Source organism: Heterodontus francisci, chromosome 32, assembly GCF_036365525.1.
Source record: "Heterodontus francisci isolate sHetFra1 chromosome 32, sHetFra1.hap1, whole genome shotgun sequence".
NCBI lineage: Eukaryota > Metazoa > Chordata > Chondrichthyes > Heterodontiformes > Heterodontidae > Heterodontus > Heterodontus francisci.
The window spans coordinates 33705017-33727147 of NC_090402.1; the positions used below are offsets into that span (position 1 = coordinate 33705017).

Genomic DNA, 22131 nt, shown 5'->3' on the forward strand with positions numbered 1-22131 from the left:
TGGCTGGGCTGCAGTCCCAGCAGTGGCCACGACTTCTGCTGGCGCTGCTGGGACTAAGAGCTGCCGGCGCAGCTCAGTGAGGTGGAACTTCCTCCCTCAAGCGGGTGGAAGTTCTGCCTCGGAACAATTAAAGCCTGGGGACCAGTAAAATGCGGGACAGATCCCCGGTCTAGGCGGAAGCGGGTATGCCACTGACTTTTACGTCAGTGGCCAGCTCCCGTCTGCCCAACGTAAAATCCAGCACATTGTGTCTGGGATGTCAATTTATCAGGTGTTAAATAGTTAATGTGTTTTTTAAAAAATTGTCTTTGGTTTAAAGCTGACATGTGCTGAAACTTGCTAATATTATGGAAAGAGTTATAATGGAACAATATTCTCACTTACTCCTTGGCCTAGAAGCTCAAATGTAATTGACTAAAAGCGGTCATGTGACGTGAAGTAATTTTCATTATTCTATCTGATTGACTGCTGTAGTTTCAGGAAGTGACACCTGAGCGCAGTATTAGTGAGCATATTTCCTGATGACATGTGACTTCTGTTGTATGAGTAAGACTGTATTACCCTTTGGTGTTAGTGAATGACTGTTGGTCTCTGATGTCACAAGAAAGATTATAGCCCTCATGTTACTAAGCAAACTTCTGCATAGCTGAAGAACTGGTAAGTGATGGCAGACAGTAGCTCCTATAATGCAAATATTGGCTGCTGTTTCTGGCTAGAAATGGTAAAATATTGGCTCCCAGTGGTTGTGGAATGGTTGAGAATTCTGTGACTTAATTGACAAAACATTGCTGCATTCGATCAATATTTATCCGACACTCCTGTTTGGAGGGGAATGGGATGAAATTGTCGAGGATAAGGGATTAAAATGTGATTGCCTGAAGTATGCTACATTTTACAGGGTAACGGTCTTAATGGCCAAAAGGATTACCATTGCTTTTTGGTGACAACAGCTTAGACTGTTGCCACCTGATTGTATGTTACGACTTTCATCTTCGACATATGAATGTAGTTAACTGAAGCCCAAAGGTATAATAAGACTGTAAGTCCCTGGTTGGAATAAATCTAGATCCTGTCTGTTCAGTAATCATTATTAGAAACTGGATGGGTGAGGAATGGGCTGAAATTCACAATGCCTAATGTGTTTCATCTTCACATCTGGGACACCACAGTTTAAAGCTCAGTGATCCCACTATTGTTTATTTCAGGACCCAAAGGGAAGAGCATGGGAATAACCAGATATAAAAATCAAGACAAAATCAAATAGGTGCAGAATATGGAACAAAATTCCAGCTTATATTTGAAGATATGAGATATCAAATTAGTGGGATGTTTGTTCTGTTGATTATTAGATTCATCATGCCTGTCCTAGGTCAGTGCAATAATGTTACATTAGAATTAAGATGTAATTTTGGGACACTGGCCCTCACTGAACTCTTATCTCATACTAAAAATAAACATGAATGCAAACTGTGTCCAAATGCAGAATAAATGACTTGTTCTGTCTTTTGTGTTTTGAATATTTGAACGTCTCTTTATTGAGTGCACTTTGTTCACATTGGAGTTGTGCAGAAACTTGTCAGTTCAAGGTTTAGTACTGGAAAAATAGATGGCAGTAGTGTTGAGAATACGGGACCATTCCCTCTGATTTTTTTCAATAACCATTATTGGTGCTTACCAATGTTATCCCTTTTCTTCTTACTGGACTCTGCTTTCAAGAGCATCTATGGTCTTCTGGAACCTCACTCATTCTTCATATGTGAGCCTTAACTGTGAGCATTGGCAAGCCATTCACCCACTGAAGGCATTATTCCCCCCTGATGTCTACACATGTACTTTTTTAGCAATGCTCACTGGTTTATGCTAATGGTTTATGGTCCCTGGCTGACTTTCCACCCATTCTCCTCCTTCCCATGGCCCAGACTGAAACCAGTTAGCTTAGTGCATACTAGGACTAGATCCTTAGACTGTATACCTTAGTGCAGCACTAACAATACCTCTTTACAATAAGCCATTGACTGATTAAATTGTGAGACACAATGTGCTTTGTATTATTGCATCTGAAAATAAGAACGATGCACAAAGACAAGAATTACATTTTCAAGACTGAGCTTGATTGTCAAAGGATTATGGACGGTGAGTTGTGTTCATAACATCTTCCGGTCGTGATTCTGAATGTGGCAGTCATGCTGCACCATCATTGTCCCAATACATATTTCAAGCAAATAGTACAAGAAGAGGATGACTCTTGCTCTTGTCCTCTGATAGCATTTGTCTCAGATATAAAGAGTTCCTGTGCACCCACTGGTGAAACTATAACTAACAAACAGCACTGAAGAGTCACAATAAGATACTTAGCCCATCTCTGCTCTTAGTAAATTTTGATTTTGATTTTTTTTTTAAAGTTTTGACTACACAGGCATTAAACTAGCTCCCAGTTACTTAATAAATAAAATGTTATGGGCAGAACAAAAACAGTTTTTTTTTCTGGAGCTTTGTGTTTTAGAGAGTACTTGTAAAACAAAAATCAAACTTGTGTGAGGTCCTGTACCCATAACGGAGTAACTGCATACTGGAGGCAAAGAAGATTATCTGTCACTTCCTAACTGTCTTTCTCCTGCAGGTAACTTGGACAAGGCAAACAAAATGGTGGAACTGCTGCAGATTAAATCTATGTTTGGTGTGTAATTTCTAAAATGCAGATAGTAATATATGTGGAGGACTTGCTCAATAATAACAAGCCCTGTTAGTTGAAATTTAAAAATATAGCCTGGAGTGTTCCTTCAAAGGCTCACTGAAATCAAACAGGATTAATGGATTCAAACTGAAAATTTGTGGCAGTTTTATCCTTTTTTGTCATTCATTATTACCTAATTATTGATCACGCCATGTAACCCCCAGGCCAGTATTTTACTGTGCTATGAGGCTCAATTATATTCATAATGTACTCATTTTGGTTTAGTTTTGAATATGTTTAACATTTCAGTTCAAAGCTATATGGATTGCTCATTTAATATATTTACATTGTCATTGTGAATGTGGTATTAGTGATAGTCACTCCTCTCATTATTTCAATGAGGATCAAATGTAAGTATAGTTTTCCTCATGAACTATCTGGGGTTTTCAACCAATGATTAGTTCACAAAGTATTTTTTTTTGTACTTGAAAACTATTACCATGGGGTGAAATGTCCAGATAAATACTTCAGTTCCAATTCCTTTGATGCCCAAGTCAAAGTCCTGAAAATGGGAGACACTTACGGGGATTGTGCCATTTGCAGCCCACCTCAGAAACACTTACAAATACTACAGATCTGATGCAGCAACACATCTAGTCGTACAAACATTTTGTTTTTTAAAATTGAAAACTGGAATTTCTACTGCATATTTGTGCAAACATTTTAAAAAAAGAATTCAACCCAAAAACATGATTGAGAATATTTAAAGTGCTCAGGTTATTGCTTCAATAAATTATATTTTTTTAAAAAAATGCTCACTTGTGCAAGTGCGACCTGATGAGGAAACGGATTTTGTTTAATGAGCATTTGAATTTATTCTGTATGTGTCCCACTTAGAAGTTTTTTTTTTGCTCAGAAATCAATTATTTCTGCATGTAATGTGTTGTCTTTTTGGTTTGTGTGAATCAATCAATTCACTGATATGAAGCTTTGTTTCATAAGTTCATTGGTAGCACTCGTTTTCTAACTTGTGAAATTCTTTTTCCAGTTACCGGATTCATTATAAGGACATGTACAAATTGTTGCACACTATCTCACCACCTCTTGGCTTAGGAAAGAACTGCCCACATAGATTGGCCTATAAGGTTTGGAATTAAACTAATAAGCAGAGTATCCAAAAAGCCCTGACTGCCTTCATATAACTAGGAATGATTGACCTGACCATCATCTTCCATTCACTCCAATGTTTAACTTTTATGAGTTTGCTAGAGATTTCTTGGCATGCTGACTTGAAGTATCTCATATTAAAGGAAACCATTATTTATACATCCTTTTACCATTTACTAAACTGTCAATCATTCCTTATTGAAACAGGGATTAGGGAGTCTAGATTTCATTGCAAGAAGACACATTCCCATGCAAAGCCTGTATTTGCACTGGAAAATCTTGCACCTCTATTTTGGAATCTAATTAACCTGGATTTCTGTGTTTCTTTTCCCTTCTGTTTTTGTTCCCTTTTTTTTGCTTTTGCCTCACTTCTTTTCCAAAGTGGGCGCATCACTTACAATGACATGTATGAGATGCTGAGACACATGTGTCCACCCTTAGGCCTGGGAAAGAAATGTCCTGCAAGAGTCGCCTACAAGGTAGCATATAAACCAAATGTACACAAACCAACCTTGCGTGTCAAACCCAAATCTGTGTTTCCTGTGAGTGCTGTTATATTTATGTAACCATTGTTTCCACTTTTCCATTTTGTATTCAAAAGTCACTATCAATAATATTTTCGGCCCATCTGTTTTTTTTATCAAATTGAAAAGTTTGTTTAAAGTTAAATGAGAGTGATATTGAGACAAAGGGTTCAATTACTTTCTACAGATAGCTCCATGGGCTTTTAAAAAAAAATTCCATTGAATTTCAGGTCCTAATCTATAAACATTATAAAATGCATAGTTAAAATAGAAGTGCTTTTTTATGCCAAGTAAGTCTCTCAGCCTCTTTACCCCTTTGAGTTGGTGGCGCTTTAATGGAGGCAATCCAATTACACTGCAACTTCTTTAAAACGAGAATGCTCAGTATCATGCAACAGTAGAAAATAGTTCAAATAACGGAAACATTTTAGCATTGCAAGACTTACAACAATGGGCAACATCCTCTCTAACAGTTAAATTTTTGCATAGGTTCCAATAGTAGAGTGCAGGGCTGCATTCCTGAGCTTCTTAAAATAAATACTAAATTAATGCAAATTAATAAGATGCTGCCCGCTTAAATTTTCATGTTTTCATAACATTGGTTAAACTGAACTAAACAGGCGTAAGGGTGCAGAACATTGTATGTGTGTTAATTCTAGTTCTGATATCCAAAGTTCTCATGTCTCAACTGCCATGCTGTGCATTTTCATTGGCTGTGGGACTTCTCAAAATTCACCAAAATGAATATCATTACTTGATTGGTTGTTTTTTTTTAAATAGACAAATCAAAAACCACTTAAACACACTGATTTCTGAAACATTAAGTTTTCCAAAAAATAGTCCACTGAAAAAGTGAAAAAGAGAGTTTGAGATAGAGAATAAAAGAATGCACAAGAGCTTCACAGAGAGAAAGAGCAAATAAAGTACAGCAGCAAGCAGTCTTCAATGAGAAGACGATAGAATTAAAGAGAGTGGGATATAATTGGAGAGACAGGTACAGGAAGAGACGCATAGAAATGTTGACTTTATTTTTCAAAAAGTTTCAGATAAATCAACCATTAAGATTTTTATTGATAATTATGCAATAAATTTCTTTAGAAATCCATCAGAATATGATTGTGAATAAATTTAGCTATTTACTGCAGTTACTAAATATAACAGCACCTTTTTAATTTAGAAATTGTAGATGTGCAGTGGAACATCGTAATTGTGTCTACTTTGTACTATATCAAGCAACAATTCTTTTCAGATTTAATTAACAATTTGTATTGAACACTATATTGTTGCAAAAATCTTTTTCTTTATTTTACTTCTCTGTCCTCTTACTGTTTGAAAGAAGATCTTGCTTTAAATCTTATCATCTGGCAAAAAATTAAAACCTGCTTTTCTGTTTTAGAAAAATCAATTGTAACTCTGAAAATTGTTCTCTCTTTCTTCTGTAATTGTATATTGGTCTGTCAGGTCTTCCAAGGTCTATCTTCAGACAGCAGGACAAAATCCCTGTACAGTTCATGTGCCATTGCATTCCACCATGTACTAAATTGCTTGTCTTTTGAATTGCATGCAAGTCTGTGCCAGTTTCTGCTCTATTGGGGAACTCTCCATCTGTCTGCTCGTTGCTATGCATTTCTCTCTGTCACTGATTTCTCTCGAATGGATTCAGACTGACTCTATTTCAGTAAGTTGTTCATTGCATCATGTTGCATTCAGACTAAAGAATGCTCACTTGTGTTAACTCCTGGTCTGCTGACTGAGATCCAGTGTCATAGCATTGGCAAATGTTGCCGCATTCGCATAATTTGTGAACCAGCCTTGCAGGGTCCTAAATTTCAGGAGCCTTATTTTACTCTCAGAAAATGATTCCTGCATGATATTGCTGCTTGAAGTGTTTCTCAATAGTATTCCCATTTGTCCTATTCAGCCACTTTAAAGAGTAGATGCAGGAATTTCAACAAGTGCAATGATTACCAGCAATTAAACTGAGGTTATTTTGGGCCACAAAATCTGTCATATCTGTGATTGAAATGCAGATTCATAAAAAATGCTTCGAAATGCAGATTAATAAAAAATGCTTCCATAATATAAAACTTGCTAGTTGCCACTTTGTCTGAAGACACAAAGTCCCAGATTAAACAAAAGCAATATTAAAAAAATCAGTTTTATATGTTTTTAAAACTTCTTTTGTACGAAGTAGGAAACTGGTTTTGTACCATTTTCCTAGCTCTGTGATGCCTGCACATCTTTAACAGAAAAGTGGGTTTCAAATTTAACACCTGTTGCATCAGCAGATAAAGAGGTAACATTGTTAAAAGTGCAGCTTACCACATGCATTGTCTGTCAACTGTGCTCAATGCAGAAATCCCCACTAACTGTCCCTGTTGCTGTTTGCTCACAGCGGCTTGTAAGAATGAACATGCCAATTGCTGAAGATGGCTCTGTGCATTTCACATCTACCCTGATGGCATTGATTAGAACAGCCCTCAATATCAAAATTGCTGGAGGTGAGTGGATAGGTCATGTAATATTATTCATTCCTTTTATATGTGAACTATTGTAAGATTCACGGGACTCCAAGTAATATCCAAACAATTTGTGGGTTTTTATCATAACCTAACTGGAACATAGAGATATATATATACACATCTCACTTTGTCGGGCTACACCTACAACTCCCTGGTCATGTTTGATGTGACATCACTTCCTCTAGTGACCTTCACTTACAGCCTCTTAAGGTGGTCCCATGGCAGGTCATAGCATCCTTCTTGCAAGAAATACTGCAATTGCTGTGTGTAGAATTGAGGGCTTTGAATCTCCAGCAGAAGAATTATCTCAAAATATTTTATTTACAGGATACCTTTTGAAGCATTCAAATAGCCAGTCTGAATAGAGGACTTTGTTACTTCATTACAATGGTCGTTTTTACAATATTAGAATGTATATTATAAATCATTCCATCATTCTCACTAAACTTTATTCTTTCATAGAAATGCCACTCAGGATAGTTTAAAGCAGATGCCAAAGGGTGCAATATGTATTTTTAGTGGAGGAGGGCAAAGGTTAGGACTGAAATTCATTCCGGGCCCGGTTTAAAGACTAGAAGAGATTAAGGCAAATTTCCAGTCATTTTCCACTGTGATGTATCCCAAAAATCTAACCCATAATGTCAGGTGTTTTTGGAAAAGAAATCTCTGAGGATTGTTTTTTTGGAATTTTTCTTAAACTGTTGTTAACCAAGTCACCTGCCTTATGGGTATTTTTGTTAAGGCAGATAATTGGTGCTGGCATGTGTCAGTGATAATTATCTATATCACATACTGACTCAGTGGGCTGGATTTTACCTTAAGCGGACAGGAATTTGCCACCAACATAAAAGTCGGTGGCGAACCCGCTTCCGCCTAGCCCGGGGATCCGTCCCGCATTTTACGAATCCCCGAGCTTAAATTGTCACGAGGTGGGACTTCCACCCACTTGAGGGAGGAAGTCCCGCCTCAGTGAGCTGCCGGCCAATCAGTGGGCTGGCAGCTCTTAGTCCCGCAAGCGCCACCGGGAGCGGTGGCCATTCTGGGACTGCAGCCCAGCCAACCAGATGGAGCCAGGAGACGAGGTAAGTTGGGCATGCCTCATCAGGGAGATCGGTCCTTCCCTGGTGAGGCTGGAGTGGTTTTTTGGGGGGAGGGGGCTGGGCGGCCTTTCAGGTCCTCAGCAAGCTCACTTGCCACGGGTAAAATACCTGTGGAGGCAGGCGAGGGCCCTTAAGTGGCTGTTAAGTGGCCACTTAAGGGCCTTGATTGGCCTTGGGCGGGCGGGCTGTTACCCGCCCGACCACCGTAAAGCTGACCGGAGGCAGGAACGGGAAGGGTAGGCCTCCCGGAGCCTCCCGCTCAATTGTATGCTGCCCCCACACAATCCAACCCGCTAGGCAGCGTAAAATTCAGCTCAGTGTCTTTTGTTTTCAGTCTATGTACAGGTTTCTGTCAGCGCAGCGGTTTATGAAGGTTTTTTACTTTTTTTATTCTTTCATGGGATGTGGGCGTCACTGGCTAGGCCAGCATTTGTTGCCCATCTCTAATTGTCCTTGAGAAGGTGCCGAAGAGCTGCCTTCTTGAACTGCTGCAGTCCATGTGACGTAGGCACACCCACAGTGCTGTTAAGAAGGGAGTTCCAGGATTTTGACCCAGCGACAGTGAAGGAACAGCAATATATTTCCAAGTCAGGATGGTGTGTAGCTTGGAGCTGAACTTGCAGGTGATAGTGTTCCCGTGTGTCTGCTTCCCTTGTCCATCTAGGCAGTAGAGGTTGCAGGTTTGGAAGGTGCTATGGAAGGAGGCTTGGCAAGTTGCTGTAGTGCATCTTGTAGATGGTACATGCTACTGCCACTGAGCACCAGTGATGGAGGGAGTGAATGTTTAAGGTGGTGGATGGGGTGCCAAACAAGTGGGCTGCTCTGTCCTGGATGGTTTCGAGCTTCTTGATTATTGTTGGAGCCTCACTCATTGAAGCAAATGGAGAGTATTCCATCACACTTTTGACTTGTGCTGTGTAGATGGTGGATAGATGAGTCAGGAGTGGATGCACTCACCTTTGAAGATTGTAATGTAAACCATCTTAACTCACACTTGTGTGTTAACAGTACTTTTAGGCTAATTAAATCAAAAACAGAAGACACTGCCACTAGTGAAACATCCTGTGGCTGGGATTTAAGCATAGGTGGACAGGAGCCAGCCACTGACTGAAAAGTCGGTGGCGAACCCACTTCTGCCTTGCCTAGGGTTCTGACCCGTATTTTGCGGGTCACTGGGCTTCAATTGGTGTGAGGTGGGACTTCCACCCACTTGAAGTAGGAAGTCCCGCCTAATAGAGCGGCTGGCCAATTAGCAGGCCGGCAACTCTTAGTCCCAGCACTTCCACTGGGAGTGGTGGCCACTGCTGGGACTACAGTCCAGCGTCAAGAAAAGATGTCGGGGAGCCTGGAGCAAAGGTAGGTTTTGGTTGCCTCGCCGGGGGTAATCAGTCGAGCCCTGGCGAGGCAAGGGTGGTCGATTGGGGGGAAGGGGGCATGATGGGGTGGTTGGGGTAGCAGGGGCGGCATTCCATTGGGCACAGGGTGCCCGATCATGAGAACCGCCCCCGGAACATTCAAGAGCCACCTGCTTATGTCAGGTGGCTTCTCTCAGGTCTAGGACGCCCACTCGCCATGCGTAAAATCCGTGCAGAGGCGGGCGAATGTCCTGAAGGGGCTATTAAGTGGCCACTTAAGAGCCTTGATTGGCCTTGGGCAGGCGGGCCGTTTATCGCTGCCGCCACCCTGCGTAAAGTGGTGGCAGAGGTGGAAACGGGTCAAGAAGGCCTCCCGGTGCCTCCCGCTCCATTTTACGCCACCTGCCCACCACCATCCTGCTCTTTGGGATAATGTAAAATTCAGCCCTGTGTTTATTTATGGAGACAATGTTAGTAAAGAACAGGGACTTAGTTTGACAGCAACTTTCAAACTATAGGTTGGTACTTTTGTGGTTACTTTACTGGTCTAAACAATCCAGAGGATGTGAGTTCAAATCCCACTGTAGCAGTTTGAGAATTTGAATTTCATTTTTTTTAAGAAAACTGGAAATGAAAAGCTGGCATCCTTAACATGACTAAAGCTGTCATATAAATCCAGCAATTTCACTAACGTCCTTTAGGGAAGGAATCTTTACCTGGTTTGGATTTATATAAGGCTCCAGTCCCAAAAACCACATGGCTCATTCATTCTTAGCTGCCCTCTGAGGTTGCCTAGAAGCTCAAGGGTTTGGCAATAAATGCCAGCTTTGCCTATAATACTCAAATTCTGTAAATGAATAATTAAAAACACTATAGTGTGACAGGCAGTCCTCCGCATTAAAGATCATAAGCTAAGCTTGTAATTACCTCAACTTCAATTTTTTTGGGTGTGATTCTCAACAGTAAATTAGTCATAGGAAGTGCACATACGTCATGCAATACAGAAATCTGAAGAAAGTTTGATCACTCCAAAAAAAAAGTTATGCTTCCACATTGTGAGAAAAGCAAAGTGGCATATAAGAGTGCACTGCTGTGTGGAAACCCTGATGTTAGAATTATGACATCTTCATTAGATCCTCAACAAGGAATCAAGATTCTCATAGCCACATAAGACTGAGGGTGATAAGGCTAAAACACATAGTACTTGGGTGTAGTCTCACCAGATCCTTAGATAATTGCAAGAAGGCTTCCATACTCATACTCCAACCCTCTTGCAATAAAGACCATTTGCCTTCCTAATCACTCTGTCTATTGCAACACTCTACCATCCCAAAGATTTTGTAAATGTACAAGTAAACAGGGAATGCCTATTTCTACAGTTTGTAAGTGCAGAGATCAAGCAGTTCATAATTATTACCAGGAATTCTCACAACAATAGAACTCCCTTTCAGAGATGTCAACAAACGTAGTTTTCCTTACTACTTCTTGCAGAGAATGTTTCATTAAAAAAGACTTGCATTTATATAGCGCTTTTAATGACCACCGGATATTTATCCTTTACAATGAGGACAAAAAGTGGATGCTGAGCAGGAGGGGAATAAAGGGTAAATGGAAGGTTATAAATGGAGGATATGGACCAAAGAAGAGCTTATGGGTGACATTTGAAAGTGAGGCAGGAGGTGGTAAGGTTAAGGGGCAGAGGGAGAGAGCTCTGGATGGCTGGAACACAATGACTGAAAGAGTGTCCAATAGTGGGGAGCAGAGGAAGCAAAGGAATCAACCTGGTTTTAGGGAAACAGAGAGTGCAGAAATATATGGATAGAGCAGATTGACGAGGTAGGATGAAGGCAAGGTTGTCAAAAAAATTGACAAAGGACAAGAATCTTGAAGTCAGTTTGCTGGATACAGGAAACTGGTGGAGCTTGGCAAAGATAAGGTCGATGAGAATGCCGGACATTGTGTGGGGAGGAATGAATTATAATTTGTTGAAGGTTGCAGGTGGGGAGGTCAGGCCAGTGAGTGTTTTTAAAATCAAACCTGGAGGTGATAAATGTGTAGATTAGGGTTTCCGCAGCAAAGGGGAAGAGATGGGGTGGAGGCAGGTGATGTTGCAGTGGTGGAAGAAGAAAGACTTGGTGGTGCAATAAAAGCATAAAATGTTGGAAATGCTCAGCAGGTCTCGCAGCATCTGTGGGGGAAAAAAATTAACATTTCAGATCGATAATCTTTGTCAGAACTGCAATAAGTTAGAGATGTAACAGGTTTTAAGCAAGTACGGAAACAGGGAAGTTGATGGCGGGAGGCGTTGGTGTGGTGAAGAACAAAATGGAAGGTCTGTGTTAGAGTAGAAGGCACGAGAGATGGACCTAGGGATGGAATGGATTTAAGGAAGGCAGTTCCCTATGGGATCAGACAGTACTTGCAATGCTTCGCAACTAGACTCAGACGTTGATGGCCTGAAGGCCAAAGGCACTTAGGTGCTGCTTGGGGCTGAAGCAGATAGCATTGGTTTGCCAAATAGTTGCCTATTTGCCAGTTGGTTTTCCATTATTGAAATAAATTCCAATTCATCCTGGTCTTGATATTGACCAAGCAGTTAGACAGGACAGTAGCAGCCTCGAGTAATTGAAGGAAATGAGAGAAGATAGTTTATGGCATGGATTTGACTGATTCAAGGAGTTAAGTACTGATAGACATTTTATTGATCAGTATATTTATTCCTATCATGCTTTTTTGTGATCTATATATACACCATGTAAATTACATTCTTATTTTTTCAAGGAGGTCAGATATTTTATTCTTGCTCCAGTGTACATCTGACTTAATAAAACATTAGATTTGTTGAACTGCATGTCTAATTTGCATTTTGATATGTGCAATGACAGACAAAGCAATTACTGAATGCTATTACATAGGTTGTCCGACAGAAATCAGCACCATCGCGTACCTACCACATTTCCGAGAGCTTGGACAAAGGATCTCATAACTCTAAGAATCTAGTGGAATTCATGAAGCAGATTAAGGACTGGATAGCTTTTAATGACTGCAAATAACTTGTGCTTATATATATATATATGTGAATAATTAAGTTACAATGCATTGACTTTTGCGTCGGTGATAGATAAATTTGTTTGATCATGAGAACTATATCAGTTGGCATGCTGGCGTATTGTGCTGGGAAAAATATAAAATATAGTTAGGAAAACAATGTGGAAACCAAGTTAAGGAATCATTTGAATATAGCAATAAAATTAAGCATCTACAATACCAGCTACTGCCTGCAATTATTGATTTAAGTCCTGTTACTGTGCTCTTCTATGATCTTGCTGCCTTTGTTCAATCTACAATGGCCCAGCAGTGCTCAGTACATGAACTTCCTGATATTTATAAATTACTCCCTTCAACTGACAAAAGGTAAGACACCAGCTGCATGTTAACTTTGTTAGGATCTATTGCTGTAATCTGCAGGTCACAACACATCCAACCTTGACTTGTTTCCCCGCTCACCTGAGGTGTATTTTTCTCCAAACGCAAATGTTAGCCCCAAAAAAAAGTTAAAAACATTGTTTCCTGCTTTAAGGTCAATAAGGTTAATTCAAACTAGTTCTTGTATTGTTTTACTTATTTTTATTAATTCTAATTATTAGATAATATGATTTATTTTGAGCAAACAAATGACTTTGTATTAACATAGGTAGACTATATGTATTTTCACTAAAATTAGTGAATATGGGGAAAAAAAGCTCAGGACTCTGAAATGATCAATTGTGACATGTTTTTTCTAACTCAGGAGGCATTGCTTACAATTAAAAAAAGAATGATACAGAATGGAAGAGTTATAAGATTCACATCGGGAAATTTTCTAAAAGTTCCTCAATTCAGCCACATGAGAAAGTGTTGAGACCGTGTCTGAATTGAGCAGTTGTACAGTCCCAGCAGCTGATGTCAGATAGGTTGTCCAGCCACCATCTCGGCCAGGAAATGGTCAATGGGAGGGAAGAAAATAAACATATTTTATCTCCCTGTTTTACAAATATGCAGTACACTATACAGAGTGAGTACAGTTCTGGCATAGGGAGATTTGTCATATTTCAAATCAATTTCAAAAGAAACTATATTTTTATTATACATGAGGTTCTTTAGATGCAGATTGTCCACTTTACTCCTTTTAAAAATGAAAAATAATTAATTGACCCATCATTTCACTGGCTGTTGAGTACGAATTTGAGCAAGGCATGCACTTTGAGTATGAGTGCACAGAACAGAAAAGATTGCAAACACTTGTACAAGAGAACTCTCATCTAGTATTGTGCTCCTTCATATGTCTTATTACTTGTGAAAACAGAGGTTTCAAAATTTTAAAAAAATGTTTGCTGCTGTCTCAGTCAGTAATAAGCCAATAAAATGATATAACAATTAGCAAGTGTTGATGGTATTTGATCAATAGAAATTATTGAAATATCAGATCATTAAATGTCTGAAAACAATACAAATTTATTAGCACTTTTTTCCAGATTTGTAAGTTTCTGACAGCGTGCTAGATCTTACCAGAGAATAAAGGGCTCTGTTTTCTTCTTTGGAAATCCAAATTGTATTTTACATCAAATCATCAAATTGCAAGGGAAGCTTTTTAATAGGAAATTTCTTTCCTTTTCTTCCACTAGCCCTGATAATATCCATCAAACCTTTTTTGAGAAGCAGAGTTAATGTTTCAGGTCTGTGACTGTTCATCAGAACTATTCTGAAGATGGGTCACTGACCGAAACGTTAACTCCATTTCTCTCTCCACTGCCTGACCTGCTGAGTATTTCCAGCACTTTCTGTTTGTAGTTCAGATTTCCAGCATCTGCAGTACTTTCCTTTTATTAAAATTTTTTTGATGTTGGGGGCTTGGGGGAGGGGATTGCTGTTGTCAGAGGTTAAAACATAAGACTTGAATTTCCTTCATTTTCAAGTTGACATTCTGAGAATTGCTGACCAGCGAGAAACCAGAGAAAGACGTCTGTCTGTGAAATCGATGAAAGTACACTTGGTTGCACACTGACAGTCAAATAAAAGAGCCAAGCAAAATATTTCAAATTTGATGATACAGATCAAATGGGTGGGGTGGAAATGGCCATTACTTATCTGGTGTTGATGCAGGAGGGGAGCAAGCCTTGTTTATCATCTATAGATGGAGCAAACATTGGCATCTGCTGCAGTCGAGTGAAGATTGAAAAACTGATGGCTGCACACAGACTCAACATGGCCCGGCCACATTATATCCCAAAGAATGATAAAATCAGCCCTCTAAAGTACTCTTAAAAGCTTTCTGTTTAAGTGGAAGCTGATTAGACACAAACCAGAAAAATCTATGGACCATTCAACACCAACTTCTGTTGTCTGGTGAGCCCCAAAGAGAACAAAATGTCACGAGTAAAACAAATAGAATATAAGAACAGACAAACATAAGTTTTATGTATATAATTTTAAAGTTACAGGAGGCAATTTGAAATATTCTTAAATCACTTAATTTGCAAAGTATCTTACTTTATACTGCATTCACTCTCTCAGCATAAATGATCATGGAATTTCTTTTAATATGGGGCAAGCATGACATTTTTAATCATGTACTTAAATTGCACCTGAAGGGGCATTACTGGAGTTTATGACCTAACTAACATGAAGTCATAGTATAGTGTCAACAAATGATGATGGAATTAATATAACATGCCATGTCAAGCGGAGGTTTAATTCCCATTTTGACATAAATATTGAGCAATATGTTGACACATTTTAAAAAGCATTAACTAAACATTTTTTAAAAATCTGTCATTGAGAAATTACATGGCTGCTTGCCATTGATATACTAATGTAAATAATGGTAACTAGTGAATAGAATTGAGTGTGCAACAGGGAAGAATTCTGACTGTACACATGCACAACTTTCTGAGATATGTCGACAATATTTTTGTTAAGGGTTAGAATATCAATGTAATCTACTTAACATCACACGTGCATGAGGTCAGTGTGAAGGGTGTGTTAAAACTCTCCAACAACAGAACAGGAGTCAAAATCCATTTTGGGCAGTGGCACTAAATGGGCAATATCAGATCAGCTACTTGTTCCATGCAGCGCGTGATGTTCAGTTCCATTGTACTGAATGGAATTAAATACCAGGCGTTGCGTATAACATGCAGCTGATCAGTAGTGCACATCTTGTGCCACTATCCAAGATAAATTTCTTTCCAAAAGTATTAAACTGAATCTTGTTGAAGAGAATTGACGAGTATGGCATTTCCTCAAACAGGCAAATGTCATTTCTCACTTTTCAAACGTTACGAGTTCAGAAGTGATTGAAGATCCAGGTAACTACATTTATTCCATGAAAATACTAAATCAAGGACTATTTTATGGTCCTCAGAATTAACAAAAGTCAGTTTTAGAATATTCAGTTACAGAAATGTTATAGAAAAGAATTTGTGTATATTTCCCCGTAAAGAGTTAACTACATTTGAGTTTTGCCTTTCTGCATTTCCGCAATACCTGTAATAATTCTTTGTAAAGGACTTGTCCTCAAATTTCATTTTAAATTGATTGTTTTAAAACTCAGAACTTATTAATGGTCATATTAATTGGGGGTTTTTCTAATTCATGCTATTTATCTGATTTAGTGAGGCTTTTACACCTGAAGCTGCCATATTAGTCTCTAGTCCTGTGCTTCCAATCCATCCTCCTATTTAACCGTATACTGCCTAGTCATCTGTTGTCAATGCATTTTGTCACTCAACAGTATTGATGCCTATCCAGGCACTCTAGAATACTCCTTCACTCCACTGTTTAGATGTCATTGTGTCAGCAAAACATTGTTGAGGAACCTTCAAGTTTCAGTAAAGCTAGTAGTGTTTGGGTAGAAATTATTACTGCAGCTGAGACATTAATGTTGGTGTTATAAATGGTACAATGTATGATGCATTTGTATGACATTGTCACTGTTGCAAAGTAGGGAAACACAGCAGCCAATCTGCACACAGCAAGGTTATCCAAGGAGCGATCAGATAAATGACCAGATAATCTCTTTTAGCAATGTTGGTTGAGGGATAAATATTGGCTAAGCAACTGACAGAACGCCCCTGCTGCTCTTTGACAAGTGCCATGGGAACTTTTACATCCACCTTAGATGGCAGGCAGGTGTCAGCCTAAATTATGTGCTCAAGTCTCCGCATTGGCACTTCAACTATTGAGTACTTTTTACAAGCTATTTCACAACAATAAATGCAATCACCATGTACAATGAAAATTGATATAATCTGATTATCTTCTGGTCAGTAATACTTCTTAAAGAAATTTAGTTATTCAAATGCAAAGAAGCTTCCTTCTATCTTTACTAATTCTGTCTCTAGTGTCATGCAGATGCCCCACCTGCCAAGAATGAGGCACATTAATTTTGCCACATGAACATTGATTTTTAAACTGTTACTGGAGTAAAGAAAGAAACTTTTTTTAAAAAAAGCACCAGACCCTTGACTGGAAAAACATTTGCATATTTACAGACAGTGCTTAAAAGGGACAAAAGACCATGCCCTGACCCATTCACTCCACAATGGACTTTTGATTACCAGACGTTGAGGGTGGAGGAGTTTGCATTCCAGGTTGACTGCTAAGATGTTCCCAATTCACAGATGAGACCTGGCCAAACCAGTCAGTCATGTGATCACCTGCTGGCCAACTAGGGGAGTTTAAATGGGAGAAACAGTGTTTGAAGACAGAAAGCTATTTGCTCCTGGACTGGAAAAGACCCCTCTCCTGTCTGCTCCCGTCTCTTTCTCAAGGAACTGAAGACCCATTGAAGACACATGAACCCCAAGAGAGAAAAGTCTCCTACAGTGAACAAGGTTTAAGAAGAATACTGGGCCCCAATGAAAAGCAAGACTCCCTACAATCAAGGACTTTACAGCGAGCTCAAAGCTCAGTAACAAACCCCCTTCAGAGATTGCCTCAAACTTTTTCACTTTATTTTTTTCTTCTGCTCTTTTCTGTTTGTATTTGCATGTGCGTATCGCATATGCATGCTAGCATGAGATGCGGCATGTATCCGTAGGCATTAACCGAATTCGAGTTTAAGTTTTAATAAATTTCACTTTTCTTCTTTAAACCTAAGAAAACCCGTTTGTGCGCATTTCTTTGCCTTATAATTGGAAAGCGGTGAATAAGAATTCACCAAGGTGGAGCCCAAAACACAATATGTTTAAAAATTAAATCCTGTTACAGTAAGATCAGGTGAAGGCTGAAAGAGACCCTTAGACACCTTTTCTCACCTGGTCATAACACTAGTGTTAAACTGATTCATCAGATATGGTACCTGTACACCAAACTTTCATTACAATAGCATACCCTCATGCTCGGACATGGATCAGAATCTTTTTCTTAGGTGCCTCTTTTGGTTTTGTTAATGTTTATGATTCTGAGTCTTTCATTTACCTGACCAGTCCATTTGGTATTGCAGCTGTGCTTTGCTTGTGATTTGCAGATGAATGCATCATCTTCCTTCAGTGACATTTAAAGAATTTCCAGCCATTAGTTGTCCATATTGCATTTGTGCAACTCACATTTGATTTACATGAATTTAACACGATCCAAATCCAAGTCAATTCAATCTGAATGCCTGTCCTCACAAATAGGAATGAGTGACTTTGTCAGTGTTTTTGTAGACATGGCTGTCCATAATAATATCAGTGAAATCAAGGTCTTCGGTACATGAATATGGCATGCTACCCTGGAGATGAAGGATCCATTTCCTCTTTTAATGGATTATAGCCGACAGCAGTAAGACTCTCATACCATACAAGAAGAATGGTTTATTTTTGATTCCATCACCATTACAATTTGCATTATCTTTTCTAGAACACATCTTCTGTGTTTGATCCCAATTGATTCAAGGCCCCCTTTTGTTAACCAGTACAGTCACTGCTCAGTCTGGGCATCTTTCCCACTTCCTGTAAATACTCAGTGACATGAGATGCTAATAGACATCTGTTTTCCTTGGCTGTGCAACTTGTCAACCAGTTAGTCAACGTTTTTCAGACTGGAACAGAACTGTAGTGACATTATGCTTCTTCTGATAGGTGATGTAATCCACATTGGATTTCTACAGATAAAGCCTGGAACCTATTACACTATAGATTGACCTTTATAGAACTGCCTTTTTAAAAATATATATGTATATATTTCTGACAGTCATTCTTGAGTACCCTGCATGTGAGTTGATTAACTATTGAGTCAAAATGGTGACATCACATAGCCGAAATCAGTGACTTCATTGTACCACCTCATGCTGTATAGTGTTTGTTAGAGATGTAAATAGGTTATCATAAGCCCATTGTAAATGATATTTCAAGAAGCTGTTATTAAAATTTACAAGGAAAAATCAACATATTTTAGTAGCTGCGCTTCAGTGCTGCTGTAAAAGTCTGGATCACTCATGTCCACAACATTCTCTTACTCTTCTTCACTGAGAAACACTGTAATTCATAAGGACATGAGAAATAGGAGCAGGAGTAAGCCATTTGGCCCCTTGATCCTGCTCTGCCATTTAATAAGATCATGGATGATCTGATTGTGGCTTTAACTCCACTTTCCTACCTGCCCCCGCCCACAACCCCCTCCCCTCCCCCCCACCCCCATAACCCTTTGACTCCCTTGTAGAGCAAAAATCTGGCCAACTCAGCCTTGAATATATTCAATGACCCAGTCTCCACTGCTCTCTGGGGAAGGGAATTCCAAAGATTAATGACCCTTTGAGAGAAGAAATTCCTCCTCATCTCTGTTCTAAATGGGAGACCCCTTATTTTGAAACTCTGCTCCTTAGTTCTAGATTTCCCCATGAGGGGAAACATCCTCTCAGCATCTACCCTGTCAAGCCCCCTCAGATTCTGATATGTTTCAATAAGATCACCTCTCATTCTTCTAAACTCCAATGAGTATAGGCCCAACCTGCTCAATCTTTCCTCATAAGACAACCCCTTCATCCCAGGAATCAGCCTAGTGAACCTCTCTGAACTGCTTCCAATGTAAGTATATCTCTCCTTAAGTAAGGAGACCAAAACCGTATGCAGTACTTTATGTGCAGTTTCACCAATGCTCAGTACATTTGTTGCAAGACTTCCCTACTTTTATACCCCATCTCCCTTACAGTAAATGCCAACATTCCATTTCAGCCATTTCTTTATTCTCCATAATAAATTCCCCTGTTTCTGACTGTAAGGGACCTACATTTGTTTTCACAAATCTTTTTCTCTTTACATACCTTTTTTTTTTACAGTCAGTTTGTATGTTCCCCGCAAGCTTGCTCTCGTGCACTATTTTCCCCTTCTTAATCAATCCCTTGATCCTCCTTTGCTGAATTCTAAACTGCTCCCAATCCTCAGGTCTGTTGTTTTTCCTGGCAAATTTATATGCCTCTTCACTGGATCTAATGCTATCTCTAATTTCCCTTGTAAGCCATGGTTTGGCTACCTTTCCTGTTTTACTTTTGCGCCAGACAGGGATAAACAATTGTTGCAATTCATCCATGCGCTCTTTAAATGTTTGCCATTGCCTATCCACCGTCATCTCTTTAAGTAACGTTTCCCAATCCGTCATGGCCAACTCGCGCCTCATACCTTCGTAGTTTCCTTTACTAAGTTTCAGGACCCTTGTCTCAGAATCAACTACATCACTCTCCATCTTGATGAAGAATTCTATCATATTGTGGTCGCTCGTCCCCAAGGGGTCTCGCACCACTAGATTGTCAATTATTCCTCTCTCATTACACAATTCCCAGTCTAGGATGGCCTGTTCTCTAGTTGGTTCCTCAATGTATTGGTCCAGAAAACCATCCCGTATACACTCCAAAAATTCCTGCTCTACGGCATTGTGACTAATTTGATTTGCCCAATCTATATGCAGAATAAAGTCACACATAATTACAGATGTTCCTTTATCGCATGCATCTCTAATTTCCTGTTTTATGCTATTCCCAACATCACCACTACAGCTTGAGGGTCTATATACAACCCCCACTAATATTTTTTGCCCGTTAGTGTTTCTCAGCTCTACCCATACAGATTCCACATCATCAGAACTAATATCTTTCCTCACTATTGCGTTAATTTCCTCTTTAACCAGCAATGCAACTCCACCGCCTTTTGCTTTTTGTCTGTCCTTCCTAAATACTGAATATCCCTGGATGTTCATTTCCCATCCCTGGTCACCTTGCAACCATGTCTCCGTAATCGCGACTATATCATACCCGTTTACATCTATTTGCGCGATTAATTCATCCACTTTATTGCGAATGCTCTGCGTGTTAAGGCACAAAGCCTTAAGGCTTGTCTTTTTGACATTACTTGTCCCCTTCCCATTATTTTTCACTGTGGCCCTATTTGATTCTGACCCTTGATTTCTCTGCCTATCACTTTTCTTATTCCCTTTACTGTCTTTTGTTCTTGTCTTTGATCCCCCCCCTCCTCTGACTCCTTGTAAAGGTTCCCCTCCCCCTGCCATTTTAGTTTAAACCCTCCCCAACCACTCTAGCAAATACTCCCCCTCGGACATCAGTCCCGGTCCTGCCCAGGTGTAACCCATCCAGTTTGTATTAGTCCCACCTCCCCCAGAACCAGTCCCAATGCCCCAGGAATCTAAAACCCTCCCCCTCACACCACCTCTTCAGCCACGTATTCTTCGTCAAAGTCATTAATGTAGATTGTAACTAGCTGAGGCCCTAGCACTGACCCTTGTGGCACTCCACTAGTTACAGCCTGCCAACTTGAGAATGTCCCATTTATCCCTACTCTCTGCTTCCTGTCTGCTAACCTATCCTGTATCCATGCTAATATATTACCCCCAACTCCATGCGCATTTATCTTGTGTATTTACCTATTGTGTGGCATCTTACTGAATGCCTTTTGGAAATGCACGTCTACTACATCAACTGGTTCTCCTTTATCAACCTTACTAGTTATATTCTCAAATATCTCCTTGTCAAACACAATTTCCCTTTCGTAAAAACCATCTTGTCTTTGAACATACTATGATTTTCTAAGTGCATTGTTAAGACCTCCTTAACAATAGATTCCAGTATTTCCCTATGACTGATGTCAGGCAACTGGCCTGTAATTCCCCATTTTCTTTCTCCTTTCTTTCTTGAGTAGCAGTGTTACATTTACTAATTTCAATCTTATGGAACCGTTCTAGAATCGAGCAAAATTTGGAAAATCATAACCAGCGCATCCACTATCTCTGCAGTTATCTCTTTTAGAAACCTAGGATGTAGGCCATCAGGAGCTGGGGATTTGTCACCTTTTAGTCCCTTAAGTTCCTCCAATACTTCTTTTCTGCTGATATTAATTACCTTAAGTTCCTCATTCTAATTAGCCCTGGTTACTCTCTTTTGGTATGTAATTTGTGTCTTCTACTGTGATTCAGACAAAATATTTGTTCAACATCTCTCTGATTTCCTAGTTTGCCATGATAATTTCTCCTGTCTCTGTCTCTAAGGCACCAACGTTCATTTTAGCTATTCTCCTTCTTATTTACTTGTAAAAGTTTTTACAATCTGTTTTTATATTCCTGGCTCGTTTACTCTCATTCCATTGTTTTCCCTTTTTATCAACTTTTTGGTCACCCTTTGTTGGTTTTTAAAACACTCCCATTCCTCAGGCTTACTCTATTCTTTGCAACATTATAAGGCTGTTCGTTTAATCTGTTAAGAGTTTTTGTTACGTTTTGCTAAGTTTCATCTTACAAATTTTATCTGCACTGACATGAGAT

At 39.4% G+C, this 22131-nt stretch overlaps 1 protein-coding gene across 1 annotated transcript in view; it reads left to right on the forward strand.

Annotated features, from left to right (window-relative positions):
- cacna1ba (calcium channel, voltage-dependent, N type, alpha 1B subunit, a) overlaps positions 1 to 22131 on the forward strand; it is a 621742-nt gene that overhangs the window by 571863 nt on the left and 27748 nt on the right. Inside the window, exons 40-41 of the mRNA XM_068012672.1 lie at positions 3723 to 3819; positions 6761 to 6866. Coding sequence (XP_067868773.1) covers positions 3723 to 3819; positions 6761 to 6866 — 203 coding nt within the window. The remainder of the gene's footprint in view (positions 1 to 3722; positions 3820 to 6760; positions 6867 to 22131) is intronic.